This window comes from Trachemys scripta, chromosome 1 (genome assembly GCF_013100865.1).
Source record: "Trachemys scripta elegans isolate TJP31775 chromosome 1, CAS_Tse_1.0, whole genome shotgun sequence".
In the NCBI taxonomy this organism is placed as follows: Eukaryota; Metazoa; Chordata; order Testudines; family Emydidae; genus Trachemys; species Trachemys scripta.
The window spans coordinates 34,998,157-35,017,500 of record NC_048298.1 but is presented as its reverse complement, the minus strand read 5'-3'; the positions used below and the strand labels follow the sequence as shown (position 1 = coordinate 35,017,500).

Here is a 19,344-nt window from a genome sequence, read left to right as displayed (position 1 = left end):
GCTTATTCCTTTGCCAAACTTTAACTAATTGGGCTGAAATTTTCATGCTGGGTTTCTGCCTTAGGCTGAACTTTATTTTGGAAAGTTTTTTCAGTCATTTCCAAGAAAGAGACTAAGGAAAAATACGTTTTACCTACACTAAAAAGTTCTGGCAGTCTTTTCTTTGAGAAATTTACCTCCCCTATGCTTCACAGTAGGGACTTGAAATTTGGTAGGAGATGGATTTCAGAGCAGGGATTTTTGCCATCCCTTTGAAAATCCACCTAAATTTGGTCATTAGGTCTTTGAAAAGTTACTGGTCAGATATGCTCAGACTTCAAAGATTTTAATTGCTAAACACTTACAAGATTCTGTCCACTCTGAGCATACTCAAGCCTGTCACAGCTTCTAGTGCTGACCAGACTGCACATGCATCCTTCTCAGAGTGACTGAGCAGGACTTGTTCCCAGCCTGAGTGAAGTTTAGACTAGAACTGAGCAGGGACCCAGTCTTTCGCATGTTCTCATTGACCCACTGTGCTGATGCCCAAGCAATGTAGAGGAGAAAGCCACCTGGACTTAAATGCAGAAGGCACAAGAACCAGACCCAGATGGGAAAGCACTAGGTTAGAACAAATTCTGTTCTCAGGCGGCCAAGTATAATTCCCATATTTCAGTGGTGTTATTGTGCATATAGTTGAGAACAGAATTTAGTTTTAACTGTTCCATTAATAGCCTATTTTCAAAATGTTTTGGGAAATGTCATGTAGTAACTATTAAGTCACTGGGAGAATATCTCCGCAACCCTTGCTCAGGTCAAGTAGGCACTAGAAGTACTTGCAGTAAGACGCTACTCAACGTAAGGGCTACAAAATATAGCCTTTGAAATCCAGAGAGCTAAATATACCAATTAATCTCCCTTCCATATAGTGTTCTGTACTAAAATATATGATTCTGTATGTATTTTAGTCAGTTTCATTCTCAGATTAAACAGTTTTTCTACAGGTTTTCTGAAACGAAAAAGGCAGTGTTCAATAGCACTAGAAATTGCAAATAAAATGTTTAATTTCAGAAACTGAGTTCACCATTTATAAATACACTAAAACATAGTAAATGTAAAATTAGATTAGCATAGGTACAGTATTTTAACAAAACTACAATTTTTCTAAAAGGTCATAGGCAAATGAACGACTTGCTTCCCAAAAGTATTTAATCAAACTGAAATGGGAAGATGACTCTAGTAGTTGAAAGAAAAACATGGAAAACATTGTTTAAAATTTAAATGCTGGCTATTTTTACTCTATTTTTGAAGTTTAGAGGGTTCTACAACAACTCATTTGTAGGGCCCTGCCAAATTCACAGCTATTAAAAATGCGTCACATACTGTGAAATCTGGTCTTGTGTGCTTTTACCTTATGCTATACAGATTTCACAGGGGAGACCAGTGTTTCTCAAATTGGGGGTCCTGACCCAAAAGGGAGTTGCAGGGGGTCACAAGGCTATTTTAGGTGGGTTGCAGTATTGCCACCCTTACTTCTGCACTGCCTTCAGAGCTGGGCAGCTGGAGAGTGGCAGCTGCTGACTGAGGGCCCAGCTCTGCAGGCAGCAGTGCAGAAGGGTGGCAATGGAGGGATAGCTCAGTGGTTTGAGTATTGGCCCGCTAAACCCCAGGGTTGCGAATTCAATCCTTGAGGGGGCCACTTAGGGATCTGGGGCAAAATCAGTACTTGGTCCTGCTAGTGAAGGCAGGGGGCTGTACTCAATGACCTTTCAGGGCCCCTTCCAGTTCTGAGATAGGTATATCTCCATACAATACATACCATATCATGCCATCCTTACTTCTCCGGTGTGGCTGGTGGCGGCTCTGCCTTCAGAAATGGGCTCCCAGCCAAGTCTACAGCTGCCCAGCTCTGCAGGTGTAGCCACCACCAGCAGCAGCACAGAAGGGTAGCAGTACTGCAACCCCCCCTCCACCCCACAATAATCTTGCAACCCCCCCACAATTCCTTTTTGGGTCAAGACCCCTACAATTACAACACTGAAATGTCAGATTTAAATAGCTGAAATCATGACATTTATCATTTTTAAAATCCTATAATAGACCGTGAATTTGATAGGGCCTACTCATTTGCATGATGGACACCAATAATTATGAATCAACCCTACTACATAAAATTCTAAGCAGTGCACCATATCCATAAGGCTATTCTTCAGAATCAGAGTTGGTTATTTTTGTCCTAGGAACTTTAAGACAATTTGTTATACCCGGCTGTAATCATGTTGGGAACCAGGGCACAATTTCTACGCCAGGGAACCCTTATAATTTTGATGCACTAAAGATTAAAAAAAGGCTTTAGAACATCAGATCTTTCACTAAATTTCTTGCCTTTTCATACACTGCATTAAACAACAAGCATTCATTCACAAACTTTGATAAAAAGTTCCAAAAAGAGCTTATATAAATACTCAGAATATTTCTGTAATTCAGTTACAATGTAAAACCTGAATAGGAGAACAGCACATGGGAAGTTTTATTACAGATTATTGTATAACTGATGTTCCATAATACCTCTAAATTTAGTTAGATTTTCAAATAGTAAGTCAATAGTTTCTTGTCATAGTAAACATCTTCCATAATAATTCTTCATAACCCTTTAAGTACTTTAGGGCTTACAATTAAAAATTGTTAAGTAAAAAGATGGCTTGAACTCCACCTTTTAAGTACAGCTTTCTTTTGACAGCTACAAAAGCTATTTTGCTGCAATTAAAGCAATGTTTAACTAAAATACAGTACCTGGTTTATGGTTTTTACATAATTGAATAAAAAACTACAGAATAGAACTGTTTACATCTTTTTTGCCATTCTATTAAAACAAATGACCGCGCTTTAAGTTCATTTACAATTATGGATTAAAACCTACATAATTATGTATAATTTGACAAGACAGGCTATTTCTAGTGTGAACTTTTAAAAAACATATATACAATATCTGGCCTGAAGAACTATGAATAAGGCACATGTAGACATTTTAATGAAAGCTGACAAAACTAAAATTTTGAATTACAGTCACTGATTAGATGTCATACATGGCCCCTACTGGAGCAATTTAACAATCCAAATATTTAATATCCAGTGAGCAACAATAGTTTTAGTCTGGCAATTTGTTCATTAGTTTCAATACTGGAAGTATATTAAGGGAAGATTCACTTTCAAAAAGATAAGTTTTTCAAAGTGTTCAATCATTAGCCTTGACTGACTAAAGCTGCTGTTTTCATTGGATGTATTGAACAATCTCTCTGAAGGAACAATACTTGGTGGACAACCCAAGAATCTGACAGCCAATTTTGACAATACTGGCCAAGATGACTTCTTAAAATCCCAGTAAGTTAGTGGATCACAGTTATGCTCAAGCACTTCTTCCTCCAAGTATGAGAGCACCATTTCCTCTGGTAACTTTGCCTTCTCTTTTAGATCTTTTGATTTTTTCATGTCAGCCATAAGTGACCAAAGATTATCCTCCCCACAGGAGTTTGTAGATGGTGAACCTATATCACACCCATTAGAAACAGGTTTATCATCATCTGAGGTAGAACTCAATATTTCCAGCTCCCTGATTAAGTCCAGTTTATACTGTTCAGCCTCCTCCTCTGTAAATAAGGATGTTTTATAGCGGGGGTCTAAAAGTGTAGCAAAAATGTACCTTGGATCATGAAGTGTGCTGGATAATCTACTCGCCATAGCTTCTTTCAAGGATTTTAACATGGTGTCAATGCCCATTGTTTCCTCAAACAACATCTCTATTTTCCTGTTAAGTATGTGAATCATTGGAATCACCTGGCTTAAAGTGGACATGTGTGTACTCATCTCTCTACTTGCAACTTCAAATGGTTTCAGAGCATGACACACAGATTGCATAACTACCCACTGATCACAACTTATCAGCTCCCTAAAGCTGCACTCTATTGACATTTCATCAATTGCTCTTTTCTGTTCAATTAAGCGTTCAAGCATATGGAATGATGTATTCCATTTGGATGGAACATCTTGAATAAGTTGATGCTGGGGCAACTCATATTCTTTTTGTAACTCAGCTAATTTCTCCTTTGCTTTTGCTGACCGATGAACACGTTCACAAATCTTTCTTGCAATACTAAGCAAATTTTGAACCATTCTCTGACTTTTAATCGCCTCATTTACTATGAGATTAACAGTGTGACCAAAACACTGCACACTCGAATGATCGCTTTCATTTAAAGTTTTTCCTATACTTTGATTATCAGTAACAGTAATCCCAATCTGAAGGCCAATGGAAGTTATCCAGGCTTCCCACCAATATTCTAGCTGTTTTTGAATACTGATGCCATTGTAGTCACAATCAATCTGTGACACGTTTAAAAGTGCTGTACAATGGTAATCTTCACACTGTGGTCTAAATGAGGACTCAAATGTTACCCAGTGAGCAGTAAGAGTTAGATATTCTCGTGTTTGATTGCTCATCCATATTCCTGATGTAAAATGTATTACTCCGCTTTCAGCTTTTTTCAGATGTGAAATAATTATTTGTTTCACATTATCATACATTTCTGGAATTGCTGTCCTAGAAAAATACGATGGTGAAGGTAAAGAATACTGAGGTTGCAAGTATTCAAGCAGCCTGTTAAAGCCAATGTTGTCTACAAAAGAATATGGCTGAAGGTCAAGTGCAATCATTTCAGCTACAAGACTTGTAATTTTTTTGGCAACTGGGTGAGAATCACAAAACTTGTCATTGGTTTCATCAAATGTTGAAGATCCTAATAATTCTGTGCTCAGTGGCTTGTGATTATCCATAGAAGAGGACAACACTGTCTCTGAAACATCAGTTTTCAGCACATTGTTATGAAACCGCTGCAAATGTCTTAGAAGGCAACTTGTACCTAAATTTATTGGCTTTTTCCCCCTGCTTATTGTACGTCCACAGTGCATACATATTACTTTAGTTGAATCTGCAGAACAAATTGAAAAGTGATTCCACAGTTTTGAGGTCTTCTTGCTATTGACAGGAAATATAATTGGATTACCATTTGTAACCATTGTGGGTAAGTCAATCAATTTTGAGGATGAACATTCTGCAGAAGCCAAAGTAGCATAAGGAGAATTTGCCAAACTTGCATCTATAAAACTCTTTTGGTTCCCAATCACTTCAGGGTGGCGTCTATATAGATGTCTCATCAAGCAGCTTGTGCCTACATCTCCTTTTTTTCCACAACTTATCATACAACTGCAGTATCTACATATAGCTTTTAGACTGTCCACTGGAGACAGTGAAAAATGATGCCAAACTTCTGATTTAAGCCTTTTCATAATCCTTTTATTTTGCTGAAACACAGAGCTACGTTCAAATATCAATGGACTTAATCCGTCACACTGCTTCTCAGGAGAAGACACTAAGGAGGCTTCACCTATATCATCAGCTGACAACATCGATGAGTCTTCCACCAGAGCATCTCCAGAAGGGAGAGTAGAATGGATCTCCTCTGCCATTCTATCTGGAGAGGAAGAAGCAGACATTGATTCTTTAATCAGTTTTCCTGGAGAGGACGACACAGAATTCATATCACCATCAGAGGGCAGTAAAGAAGGCAATAAAGTTGGAGGAGCAGAGTACAAGGGTGGTATGCTTGTACCACCGCCATTCTCCTGCAAAACAATAGAACGATGGGCTCTCCACATGTGCCTTATTAAGCAACTAGTTCCAAGATCTTTTCCATTCTTTCCTCTACTGAATTCATTCATGCAGTGGATGCAAACTGCTTTAGAATTATCTAAAGGAGACAAATAAAAATGTTTCCAGACAGCAGATCTTCTTCTGGAACCTGATGTACTCTTTGGAATTGGAAGAGTTTTCTCTGCTACATTCTCCACAGTTTCATCATACTGATTGTTGGGTAGGGGTGGAGATGACCCAGCCATGACTTCTTCTTTGATGCACTTTTCAGAAACTGAAAGGTCTGATATTTCTTCAGAAGAGACTATAGAAACAGATTCCTCAATTCCTTGATCTGGAGATGGTATCTTAGAAGCAATTTTCTTGACCAGTTTTATAGGCGATAACACAGCACTTAAATCTCCAACATCTGCAGACTGAGCAGGCAGTAACAATGAAGGTGAAGAAAGAGAAGCTAGACCCGGCATACTTCCATTTTCTTGAATAAGTACAGTAGGATGAGCTCTCCTCACATGCCTCATGAGACAACTTGTACTTAGGTCCTTTTCATTTTTACCCCTGCTAAATTCTTTCATACAGTACATACATATTGCTTTAGTGCTGTCTCGAGGGGATATAAAAAAATGATTCCAAGCAGGGGATTTTTTCCGGGAGCTTATATTTCTGCTAGAAAGGAGGCTTTGTGTCACAGCTTCCATTGCTACATCATAAAGAGTACTACTATACTGAGAAAACAGAGATCCATAATCATCTTCATTTTCTGTAGATAAATATTTGCCAGGATTGTTATTGATGAAATGTTTTTCTTTGACTTCTTGTTCATCACTACTGTCTGTATGTTTCAAATCTTCATGTTCGTTTTTTATATCCATTCTTTCCAAAGTACAATTATTTATGCCATCATCTTCTTGCTCTACTTTTAAGTTGTTGATTTTATCTAACACAAAATTACTGTCCATTTTTGGGGAATATGCCTTATTTTTTTCCATGGGTGACAAATTATTCTTGCCGAGTCTTCATGTATTAAGAAATAAATAAAAAGTAAAGATGATTTAAAATTTAATTTAAATGATATATCCTGCGTAATGCACAAACAAAAATTTATCAGTATAACCCTTGGGTTTTGTATTCTATATTTTTGTTGTGCAAATTTAAATATCATTAGTCTCAAAAAAAAAAAGTACTGAAAAATTATAGCTCTAATTTGTAAAATCTCAATTTCTTCCCGGGACCAGGAGATCTCAGGTCACAAATTAATTTCTCAAAGACAGCTACTGTTAAATATTTCATGTTGTAGACATAAGCCTATGAAGTGAATGTTCTGTTTTCTTCATCAAGGGAAGCCATTCTGTTGATGTTGATTAGGTAATTATGATCCTTTCACACCATCTAGAAATAAAAAGAAAACCATGTTAAACAGTTCAGATTATTATAATACAAGAAAAATTAAAATATACCAGGGATCGGCAACCTTCGGCATGCGGTTCACCAGGTAAGCACCACGGCGGGCTGGTTTGTTTACCTGCCACTTCTGCAGGTTTGGCTGATTGCGGCTCCCACTGGCCGCGATTCACCGCTCCAGGCCAATGGGGGTGGCGGGAAGCGGCGGCAAGCACATCCCTTGGCCTGCACCAGTTCCCGCAGCCCCCATTGCCCTGGAGCGGCAAACTGTGGCCAGTGGGAGCCGCGATCAGCCGAACCTGCGGACGCGGCAGGTAAACAAACCGGCCCGGCCCACCAGGATGCTTACCCCAGCGAGCCGTGTGCTAAAGGTTGCCGATCCCTGAGATATACTTCCAGAAACAGTGGGCTTATTTAATACGTAATCCCCCCCACAAAAAAAGCCCTTTAGTTTACTATGTCCCCCCCCCAAAAAAGGGGGGGGGAAAGCAGGGGACTTTCACTCACTCTCACTCGAGCACACAGGTGGAAACGCTAGTTATTTTAGCTTTGAGTTTTGCACTTAGGGATTTTAGTTTTGCTTTGTTTCACATTTCAGTGATTGAATTCAATCTCCAAATTTGTTATAATTCTTCAGAGAACAACTGAATGTTCCATATAATATGTTTAGAAACATTTATTAAGTTTTAATGAGGAAATACTTATCCTTTGAAATGCATCCAGCTTTCTGGAACCTTTGGGTTCCTCTAGCAGAACAACCACAGTCCTCACAAACTCAAAAATTCCCTCCATCACTCCCCTCATCTTGGATGCAAGTCGCTTTTGATTTTATTTTATTTATTTATTTATTTTAAATTAAATGCAGTAACTGTCTCTAAGGTGCCACAAGTACTCCTGTTCTTTTTACAAAAACCAATGAAGCTGCTTGGCTCTGTCAGCAACTTCCTTCTCTGACACAACAGGAGGCAGCTGCTTTTCTAGCAAAACTGCAGGCTTCCATATTGACACCTTGAATTTCAATTCTCTCTATCACCCTGCCCCTTCTTACTAATAAGGACTAAGAAGGTCACAGAAGCAGAAGTTGAAGTTGTAATGGGCCACAGCTTGAAATTCTGCTACAAAGGCAGCTGTTCCCTATGACTTAACTGCCTGTGGTTCATCAGAGCACTTCTGGTCTGACATCTGTGAAAGCCTGTCAATCTGTGACTCAGGTGCTGGGTTTACCAAACATGGTTAAGGTGAGGGAAGAACAGAGGTTGGCAGCAAGGCTGGAGAGCAGAGCTCCTGGCTGACTCCTAGTAAATGTCACTGATTAAGATCAATCTGCATTTAAATGCTAGAGAGAGATCAAACACAAAACCTGACACTTAACACTACAAAATGTACTCTTGTCTGTGTAAGTTACATTTTTAGGGGCTAAAATTCACCCAGTGTGGGGAAGGCACACAACAGAATGCACAGATTTTAGGCAGGCTTGGACATGTGTTTGTAAAAATGTCCTGGCTAATTCTCCCTGCCTGTGTTTCACATATACAGGTGGCTTCTCTGTAGACTCTGCAATGTGGTGGATACAAAGATTATCTGGACACAAGGCAGAGTAACAAATCTGCATGGCAAATGTAGTGACACAGGAAAAGGTTTGTGGTACCAAGAAGCTTTGACAGAGCTGTCAACTCTCCCAGTAAACATGATTTTTGGCCTCAGTTGTAGGCAATCTTGAGAGGTCACCAAAAGCTGCAGCCTTTGTATGACTTTCAGACCTGGAGGAAAAAGCCCTTTTGTTTGGTTAGCTTCAGTATGTTCCTACCTTCTAGGGAAGAACAGTCTACCATAGCTGCTGCAAGAGGTAGAGCTCCCTCCTGGGAAAAGCAGGAAGAGTCTATATCATTTTCACATGTAGAAAGGGGGCGGCAGAAAGAGCACAGCAGCTCTGCTCCCTCCTCCCTACCCTCCTGTGCAAAGTGACAGTTGCCTCTTCTCCTTCCACCCAAGGAAAGAAAAGAATAGGACCCTCGCTGATCACCAGGCTTGGAAGGTGGAGCCCTCTTGATGCTGCAAAAGGGGGCAGATGTGGGCTACGAGTGGGGCAGAAGAGAATCAAGAAAATTAACTGGCATTTTTGGTTTTGGAGAGACGATAGAAGCCCTGCACAACAATATCAGGCAGCATTCAATACAGATTTGTGTAATGTGATCTCATTTGGGACTTTGAGCGAGAGCTGCTGCAGCTGGAGCCAAAAATCACCTCACTTGCTACAAAGTAGTGAAAGCTGGTAACACATGATCACAAACATACAGAGGAGTGGGCAAGGAGTCCTCAAAGAGGAAATCTAAGAAAATGGGGGTGGGGAGGAGCGCAGAGAGGAGGAAATAAAGTATTTGGCAGATGGTGAGTGTATGCAAATTAGCTAATACATATCTCTTAAATATGCACATGTGCATACACACAGGAATTCTGGGCCTACAGACTAGTTCTCAATTTGAGAAACCTTAAACAGCCTTTTTTTCCAGGAATTATTCAACCCTCATCTTCTAATAATCAGATCCCTTTAAGGTGACAAGATGAGCATCCTATGAGAGAGAGCGATTCTTACAGTGGCATACAATGAACTCTAAACCTGTTTATAACCACGCTACAGGATTTATGCATGCTTGCACACTGGGCACAGAAACTCTACTCCAGCTTAAGAGCTACTTCTAGAAGTACAGGATATTCAAGGAAAAGGGTTTTGCTTCATGTAAGAGACATGCATAAAACAGATACCCCACAACACATATTTAATGCAAACTGTATAAATACTATAGTTTTTCCAAAGACAAATATGGCTGCTAACCCTTATGAAAACTCATTTCAAGTTTTAGAAACCATTCACCTCTCACAAAGTATGAAGTGTATGCTGGGTGAAATATGGAGATTAATAATATATGGGGAGGGGGTAAAGACGGATAGGTAAGTGTATTTTTGTAGAGTTGAATGCTTTTGAGTTGTGAAGAAAACTGCTATGTTCTCTTAAGGGTTTTTCCTTTGGAAGTGAGCAAATGCTTCTTTCTAATGAAACTCCACATGAATTTTCTCCTGGAAATAGCACTGTTTCTATGGTGTGTACACTGGAAACAACTTTAAAAGAGTTTGAAATTTTTGTCATTTATTCGGAATTAAGAAAATTCAGTCTCAGTCACGAGCTCATCATTTGGTATCTTAAGAAAAAAACATTTGATGTAATTTTAAAATGTAAATATCTTGTGTACTTCGGTACACACAGTTTTGTAATATTTGTTAAAATGCAAAGTTTACAAATGGCTATTGTAAAATACTGCAAGCAAAATTCTGAAGTGCATAAAATTTTCAAACTCCAACTCAAAGTTATTTGTGCCTTTGAAAATCTCAAGTTCATATACACAAACAATGAAATACAGATAATTAAGGAAGGTAATAATGGTAATGAACGTCCAAATATTTTTGATCGGAGAAAACAGAAATAAAGAAAAACCATTTGTCCAAATCTACTACTATTATCGAGGCCAAAAAGAAACATTTCTGAAAAACAGACAAACATCTCTAGGCGTTGAGTAAATATAGCAAAACATGCGTCAAAGACTACTTCCACATATGTAGATAACTTGTTTCTGAAAACAAATAAGGTACCCAGAGGTTGAGAAAATTTTGGATTTCATACTGACTAGTAGGTTAGTGTTAATTGTGGACCTAAATATCCCTGGGAATCCTTCAGCAAGTGATCATTTATAACAATACGTGTTTTAAAAGGTGCTTGAGTTATAAAACTAATAAGTATATAAAACTAGCAACATATATGGTTGCTTTAAGGCAGTGATTCTCAATCAGGGATATACGTACCCTGGTACGCAAAAGGTCTTCTGGGGCGAGGGGGTATATCAATTCATCTAGATATTTGCCTAGTTTTACAACAAGCAAGCAGTAAAATTCAGATAGAAATAAAGAAAATATTTTTCAATACTTGGGGAAAAATTAAACAACATTTGTAAATATGATTGAGAGAATAAAGACAGCTAAAGAAACGAGAGCAGACATTAGACATGTCAGTTTTCCATGGAAAACTAATAGGAAAACTGGAAATGCTGTCAAATTTACTAGCTTGTCCACAGATTTAGAAAACATGGAAAAACCCAACAGTGTCCAGTGGAGATACTAGACCTCATTGGTGTTCTCCAATTCTAACAAAGAAACTCAGGGCTCTGAGTGGCTTACATTCTCAACTGATGTCATATTTCAGACTTTAAAATAAATTATGGAATATTACTTAGCACATGCTTTTACAGTTCTTTACATTTTCCAAGTGTTGTACAACCGTAAGTAAAATTTAGGAAATTAAATATGATTAGAGATTTGTAGGACTATAGTGCTAGATTTTGGTAGTGAGGAAAGAGATGAAAGAGTATCTGGCAAATTAGATATTAATCAATAAGAAACAGACATCAAGCTTAACAAATATGTCTTAAAAGAACTAACATAATTGTTTGTTTAATTAATTTAAAAAATAACTTGTTTGAAGAAAAGAAAATATAGAACAAGACAAAGTTTATGAAAGGAGATGACAACCTAGAAAATTATTATTCTAATGTTTATCTGGTACTGAAGTGAAACAGGTCAATATTAAAATAATAAAAGTATTAATATGCAACCACTAATAACAACATGGTGAATGATAAGCAACATAAGTTGATAAAAAAACAATTATGCCAGATAAACCTGTTAGCCGCCTTTGACAAAATTACATGTTCACTAAACAAAGATTGGGAATGCAGTGGAATTAAGTTACCTATAGAGACTTTATACCAAAAGCTTTCAATCCAGCCTGGAAAGGAAAATACAAAAGTTGGAAAGTTACCATAAGATTATATTAAAAGATAGTGACTAGGGCTCCATTCCTGGAATCAGATCTATGTAGGCAGAGATTTACACTCTCAGAGTCCTACTGAAGTTGACAGGGCTCTGCATAGGCACAGATAGCTGCCAGAGTGGATCAAATTGCAGGATTAGTACTTTAGTTCCCAAAAATTGGTCTTGGGACCTAAAGGAATAGATCCTGTGCTGAGCCTCACAGCATGACTTGGGAGGGGGTGGGGAGGCAAGAATTGGGAAGCGGCTAAAGAGGGTTTAAGTATCAGAGGGGTAGCCATGTTAGTCTGTATCCACAAAAACAAGAGGAGTCTGCTGGCACCTTAAAGACTAACAGCCCTTAAAGAGGGTCTGTGACTAAGTCACTTTTGTACCACCTGATTTTTCAGCCAGCTGAGGAGAAGAAGAAGAAATGTATGGTTTACTGGGACTGCCCACAGGCTGTCTCCTAGCCTACAGCAGCCAAGAATTTCTGTAGCACCATGGAGACAGCCCCTTCCCTGTCCCTAGCGCCAATAACTAACTATACCAGGAATTGCAAGGGGGATGTACAGGGCTACACAAAGTGATCATGTGATTCTTGAGCTGGGGGAGGTCTCCCTGTAGCTGACTTCATCATGTTTACACCCCCCTAAATGCCACTGGAACAGCTTACAGTGGTTGGGGGCCAGACATATTTACTATCTTCATTAATCCTCCAGGAGAGGAGTAAAGTACATACTGATACGGTCTGTAAATTATATCCATGTAGGAGTGGCACCTGAGAACAATTATAAAAAGATCTGAATAGTTTAGAGAAATTTTAGTAAGATAATTTAGAGAAGTGTAAATTAATAAGTGGAATAAATTACCACCATCACTCATCACAAAAACAAAATAAGAGTAATATCTAGAACAGTCATCAGAAGAGTAACAAAGAAAAGAATTTGGCAGAAAAAAAGGGACAAATTCACTTAAGAGCCCAATGATTACTAATACTGAAAAATACCTGACAGTAAACACTGAAAGAATGTTAAAAATCTGTTTTACTTGTGTTTATGCTCTTAATTTCTTTTTCAAACTCGATTTACTTTTAACAGTGACAAATTGGAACAACAGGGGAACAATCTTGTGATTAAGCACTGGGTTAGGACTCCAGATATCTGGATTAAATTCCCAGTGCTGCCACGTGATTTTGTGGAAATCTTAGTGTCTCTGCACCTCAGTTCCTCACACTTAAAACAAACAGAGATAATATGTTTCTCTCACTCTTGTGTATTCAGATTATGTAAACTCTTTAGGGCAAGGACTGTCTTACAATAAGTTTCTACAGTGCCTAACACAACAAGGTCCTGTTTTAGGTGTGGGTCTCTAGGTACTACTGAAATACTTCTTGGAATAAAAAAAAATATGTTTGATAATTTAAAAATATTCTAGATTTGGGACCTGAAGGGAAACAACTTATTTTAGGAGGGACGAGGATAGTGGAAAATTTTACTCTCTACATTGGGGTACACACAAAATCATTACTAGTTGTTTGAATTGCAACAGAGAAGAAAAAGAGCATCCATTTCTGCCCTCAAACTGCTGAGAATCAATATCAATGAAGTTACACTGGTAAAAAAAAACCTGTGTAAGTGAGCAGAAACAGGCCCAGAATGTTGTGCGATGTCTCTACCAGGATAGTGACAGAATGTTGGACTCAGATGGTACATGGAGATTCTGTGACAGTTGGACACAGGCTGTTGGGAAAGGCAAGGCAGCATCTGAAGTGCAGTGATAGCAGCTGATTCCTCCCACCCCAGCCACTTCCCTAGGCAGGAAACCAGAACAGGCAGAAACGAGAGTACGAGACAAACCAGGGTAAAAGCACGAGGAGGAAAGTGAAAATGAACTGTGGAAAATGATGGAACAGCATAAGAAACCCACAGACCTAGGCAGACAGAGCAGAGTGGAAGGACTGAGGAACCCAGCTACAAAGGTATGTGAGCGCCTAACTGTTCTCTCACTTTCTGTGGAGGGCTCTGATTTATCAGAGACAATTCATCTCTCCCCGCATAACTAAAATATCTAGGTGCCTAGTCCGAGACTGAGACCAAGTCAATAATTCATTCTGGTCAGGGGTAACAGGTGTGAAGATGTGAGTATGCAGCCACAACTATCACCATCTGGGTTATTTAGCCCTAGTAACAAATGCAGGGGGTTGACTTTTCCAGCTGTATCTTCGGCTATAGAAACTATGCTCCAATGTGAAAATTAGCAATACAATTACTTACAGTATAAATCACAAAATAATTTTACTGTGTGTAAACAGGAACCATTTTGTTTATATTAAAAATTAGAGTAGGTCTGTTGATTTCAAGTTACATTTCTGTTCTTTAATAGTCTCTTGGTTACCCAGCCTCCCCCTACCTATCCCATCACAAAAAATAAATGTAGTAAGATGACACCAATAGAAAGCTCAGAAATGATTGTTTCAGTTAAAAGGACACAGTCAAGCTGAAATATAGCCAGCTTTGCAAAATACATCAAAAGTGTATTCAAGTCAACATGACCCAATCCCAACTTCCCCAGGCTAATTTTTGATTTTACAATTGCCTTCTCCCTTCTTAACCTTGCTGCTCCAGTCTTCATCAGGTCCATAGAGGCCACTACCAGATGCTCTTTATACCCTTGGAAAGGGCATAGGGAATGAAGCAACCCTCCCCCCCTCCCCCCCCCAATATCTCGCTCACATAGGTATTAAGCCATCACACAGGCACACCCCAACACCTGATTCTTCCTGGTTCTGCCCAAGCATTCTGGGTTCAAATTTGGAATCAGCAGCAACTCTGCTACTGTATTACTTTTAATACATTTCCTGAAACATGTGAAAAAGAGCCCACCTCAGAACACAGAGAAGATGTGCTAGTATACAAGGCAAGAAGTGAAACAGACCAGCAATTAAATAATGAAAAGACTATACAAATCACTGTCAAGAACTAAAGGAAAAAAATTCCTGACCAAAAGAAATTTCAGATATAAGTATGATTCCTACGCTGATGAAGTCCCTTTAAAAACTTTACTTAGACATTTTGTAATTTAAACATGTAATTTAAAATAAAAGTATTCTAAGGAATGCAGTCCTATTTTAAATTTAAATAATTGATCAGACACTGTTTACTCACACTAGCCCTCCACTCACTATGCAGCATCTTCATAAATAGAGATTTTGTTCCTCAAATATTTTACATGTTCTAGCTATGTGTATGAAACTAGGAAGAGAAACAATAGAAAGATTATATTGTGCCCACATGGGTAGTATGTTTGGCGAAAGTTTAGCTCTAAAGCCTGTATTAAAGCGCCTGATTCTCAAAACTGCAAAGCATCCAAAGATCCCAATTACCTCCATGATGGATGTTGGTTGCTCAGAATTACTGAAAATTAAGAGGGTGTCTAAATATAATGACTAAGAAGCCAAACTTTAGCTATTTTTGAAAATGTTGGCATTCATTCTGTGTTTTTCATAAGGCACTTGAAAATTATTAGACATTTATATTCCTGTAGCACCTACATGCCTCAACCAAGCTGGAGCTCCGTTGTGCCAGACAAATAAACAATCCCTACCCCAAGGATTGCAGTCTAAAAGTAATTCTTGCTTTGCACGTTTTGAGGGTAAGCACTGTTCATTTTGCAAGTTCTAACCCAGCAATACAGTTCATTTTAGCCTGACAGACAACACCCTAATATATATTTAATGATTTTTGTATTAACTTTAAGTTACAGTTGCTCTGCTAAATTAAAAAAAATATATATATACATAAAACGTTACAATTCCAAAAATCTAATGGACCCAAAAAGAAAATTATTACAAGCGTACACAATATCAAGTGTTAACTCTGACTTAAATTTCTTTGTCATTTGCAGAAGTAATATTGTAATAACTTGTTGGAGTTGTGTGTAGTAACTATGGGTAAGATTTTCAGAAATTCTCAAGGCAGGCCTAATTCTGCTTCCACTGAATTCAATGGGAGATTGTCTAAATGATCAAAATGTCTCTGAGACAAACAAGTTTTCCATGTCAGGTTATACAATTTTTAACATTATTAGAAGACCTAGGACAGTGTTACTAAGAAAAGTCATTTGTTGAATATTAAGGGTTTTTTTTCAACAGAAAAACTGCTATTTAGGTTTCATTTGTTCATAGGATTTTTTAGCAGTGGACATCAAAGCTGCTGTTAAAGTCTAGTGCTATAAGCTATTGGGGAATGAGGGGATCAGCAACAAAAGGACTGGAATAGGAGAACAATATGGTGGAGAATGAAAAGGTGAATTATATTCAATGTAAGAATAATCATTTTGCTGAAACAAGGAATAAAATGACAAGTGATTCAAGACAGTCAGTACTGGTGTAGGCATAAGGTGAGGGAGAGAGACGGGCTGGGCAGCTGGTGGATCTGGATGTTGTATCTAGTTAGTTCTGCTGTTTTTCTTCCTGAAAATATCCTTATAAATATTAACGGAGTAGTAGAAAAAAAACACAGATTTTAAAGGATTTTTTAAAATTTAGAATACATCATTTAAAGGATGCTCTAACCAAAACTGGATATTTATTTTAAGTTACTCGATTTTTTATAATTCAAGTTGAAAGATAAACTATGAAACTGCAAGGACACTTTCATTATGTGTCAGTTTTCTTTCATACTAATGAGAATCAGCTCCCAGAAAGGTTTGTTTTAATCCCCAAGGGCCACCCAGAACTGTTGATCTCTACGCATAATTCCCACTGACATCAATATGAGCTGGGCTTTGATGGACTGAATACAATGAAGTGTCTTTAGATAGATTTATTTACAACCTATGGAGATTTTTCATTATTTCATTACAGTAGTAACTCAGAGTTACGAACACCAGAGTTACAAACTGACCAGTCAACAACACACCTCATTTGGAACCGATAATACACAATCAGGCAGCAGCAGAGACCAAAAAAAGAGCAAGTACAGTACTGTGTTAAATGTAAACTACTAAAAATAAATGGACAGTTTAAAAAAAGATTTGACAATGTAAAGAAACTTATTTAATTTAAATTAAGACAGCTAAAAGCAGCACTTTTCTTCAGCATAGTAAAGTTTCAAAGCTGTATTAAGTCAATGTTCAGTTGTAAACTTTTGAAAGAACAACCATAACATCTTGTTCAGAGTTACAAACAACCTCCATTCCTGAGGTGTTCGTAACTCTGAGGTTCTACTGTATGTTACATTTATATAGAGACAGGGTACTATATTTATACAAAGCCTTTGTTTGCTGGAACTGAAAGCTTGATTATGCATATGGAGGTGAATTAATAAAATAGATACATGTGTTGAGGCAGAGGGTCCCTGAAAAAGCAGTATGTATATTCTATGAGGTAATGAGTACTAAATCAAAATCTTCCATATTAATTTTGCTGCTAAGTTTGACTACTCTTTTACAATTAGCTCTGTTAAGAGCTCTGAATAGTTATATTATTATATATACATACATACACATACACACAAACACACCCACACACACACACCAAAAGTTAGCATAAATTACAAATGATTCTTCTAGTTCATCTCTATTCTAGGCTTTCCTCAGAATTCAAATATTTCCAACCCCTCTGGTTTTTCTGTTAACGGGGTTTAACAGAGCTAGTCTTTTCCTGGGTTCATCCTAACATGTTTCTCCGATTCTCTTCTGCCGCAACTAACAATGGACCATGACAAATGTGCTAGCTTGGAAACTTTCTATAAGTCTTAAAAAAAAAAAAAAAAAAAAAAAAAGACACACTTTGGAAATGCTTTACCTTGCCTATCATGGAAACAACTGTGACCAGATCACCCAATGAAGTTTATACTTGAGGACCCAAAATAATGTGCGATGTGCTTACAATCCTAAGTAAACTGTAAATTCACTACAGGCACCCGAACCTTCCACTGTGCCATAAGGCCCATACATCATTTTAGAACAGTAAGTTTCCTCTCTAACTTCAATAACGAGCCCACTGCTAGACCCCACTATGATAGTTTTACAGAGGCTTTTTCTGCCCACTTGTCAGCAATCAGCCAGCTCTTCAGCATACAACTACTCTAGACTCCATGCCAGGAGTCACTGATCCTAGTCTCTGCTGCATGCACATTTTGCTCACCTTCCGCTGCTTAGGCAAGACTGCAGCAGAAAGAGGCAGTTGTTACCAAGAGGGCCAGCAAGGGAAAAGGTAGTGGTTCCCACCATGGCAGCATTTGGTACAAGAAGGAATTCTGACACAGACTCATCTCCTCCCTGGCACACCAAAACCCCAGTTTCCTCCTCCCCAAGGAGCTGGTCATAAAAGATAAATGTCCTATTGATGTAGGCAGCGAAAGAAGGAGGGTGATTAAAAAAAAAAAAAAAAACACAACACACACACACACACACACAAGGAGAGAGTTTATTTTTTTTCCACCACAATGGATGACGTAGTGCGGGCACTGATACAAGCTATGGCGGCCCAGCAGGAGGCTACCTGTGTCCAGGCAGCCACCCAACAGGAGGCAGTGCGGCTGCAGCAAGAGACTAATCGCCTGCTGATGGAACCAGGCTGCTCAAGACCGAGCTATGTTGCGGGAACTGGTAAACCAGGTAAAGTCCCTTACAGAGCTGAATCGCGGCCATGATGGGACGTGGCTCATACAGGCCAGCCATTGGCTGCAGAAAATGACACGGGAGGATGATGTAGAGGCATACCTTATGGCCTTTGAGAGGACAGCCCTACGGGAGGCCAGGCCTCGAGATCAGTGGTCTGGCATCCTTTCCCCATTCCTGTGTGGGGAGGCCCAGAAGGCCTACCATGATCTGCCTGAAGAGGCTGCGGCAGACTACCCCCAGCTGAAAGCAGAGATCCTGGCCAGATCTGGGGTAACAACAGCAGTGCGGGCCCAGCAGTATCACGGTTGGAGGTACCAGGAAGACAAAATCCCGCGGTCCCAATTGTATGACCTCATCCATCTCGCACGAAAGTGGTTGCAAACAGAGTCCCGGAGTCTGGAAGAGATACTAGCGGTTCTGGTCATTGACCGATACATGAGGGGACTACCACCAGACCTTCATGCCTGGGTAAGCCAAAACGAACCCTCCACCTATGACGAGGTTGTCACCCTGGTAGAAAGGCAAAGGACAGTGAGGGAGCTGACCCGACCAGTTAAGGAAGAGGCACCCCGGGTTAAACTAGCAGCACCAAGCCCTAAAAGTTCGGGTGACTGGGCCAGCAGGAGGGCCCAGGTGGAAAAAGGCCCATCAGAGGCCACAAAGAGTCGGAGCACTGAGGGAGAAAAGGATGGTGGTGCTAGACTGCCCAAACCAAGAGACCGGGGAATGCCTAGGGCTCCATACAGATGTTTTGCCTGCGGGGAGTGGGG

General features: G+C 39.1%; 1 protein-coding gene across 1 annotated transcript in view; it reads right to left on the bottom strand.

Annotated features, from left to right (window-relative positions):
* Window positions 1–1,732: 1,732 nt before the first annotated feature.
* The window catches only part of ZBED4 (zinc finger BED-type containing 4), a 30,942-nt gene continuing 13,330 nt past the window's right edge, over window positions 1,733–19,344 (bottom strand). Inside the window, exon 3 of the mRNA XM_034767261.1 lies at window positions 1,733–7,075. Coding sequence (XP_034623152.1) covers window positions 3,154–6,675 — 3,522 coding nt within the window. The 5' untranslated portion in view covers window positions 6,676–7,075 and the 3' untranslated portion in view covers window positions 1,733–3,153. The remainder of the gene's footprint in view (window positions 7,076–19,344) is intronic.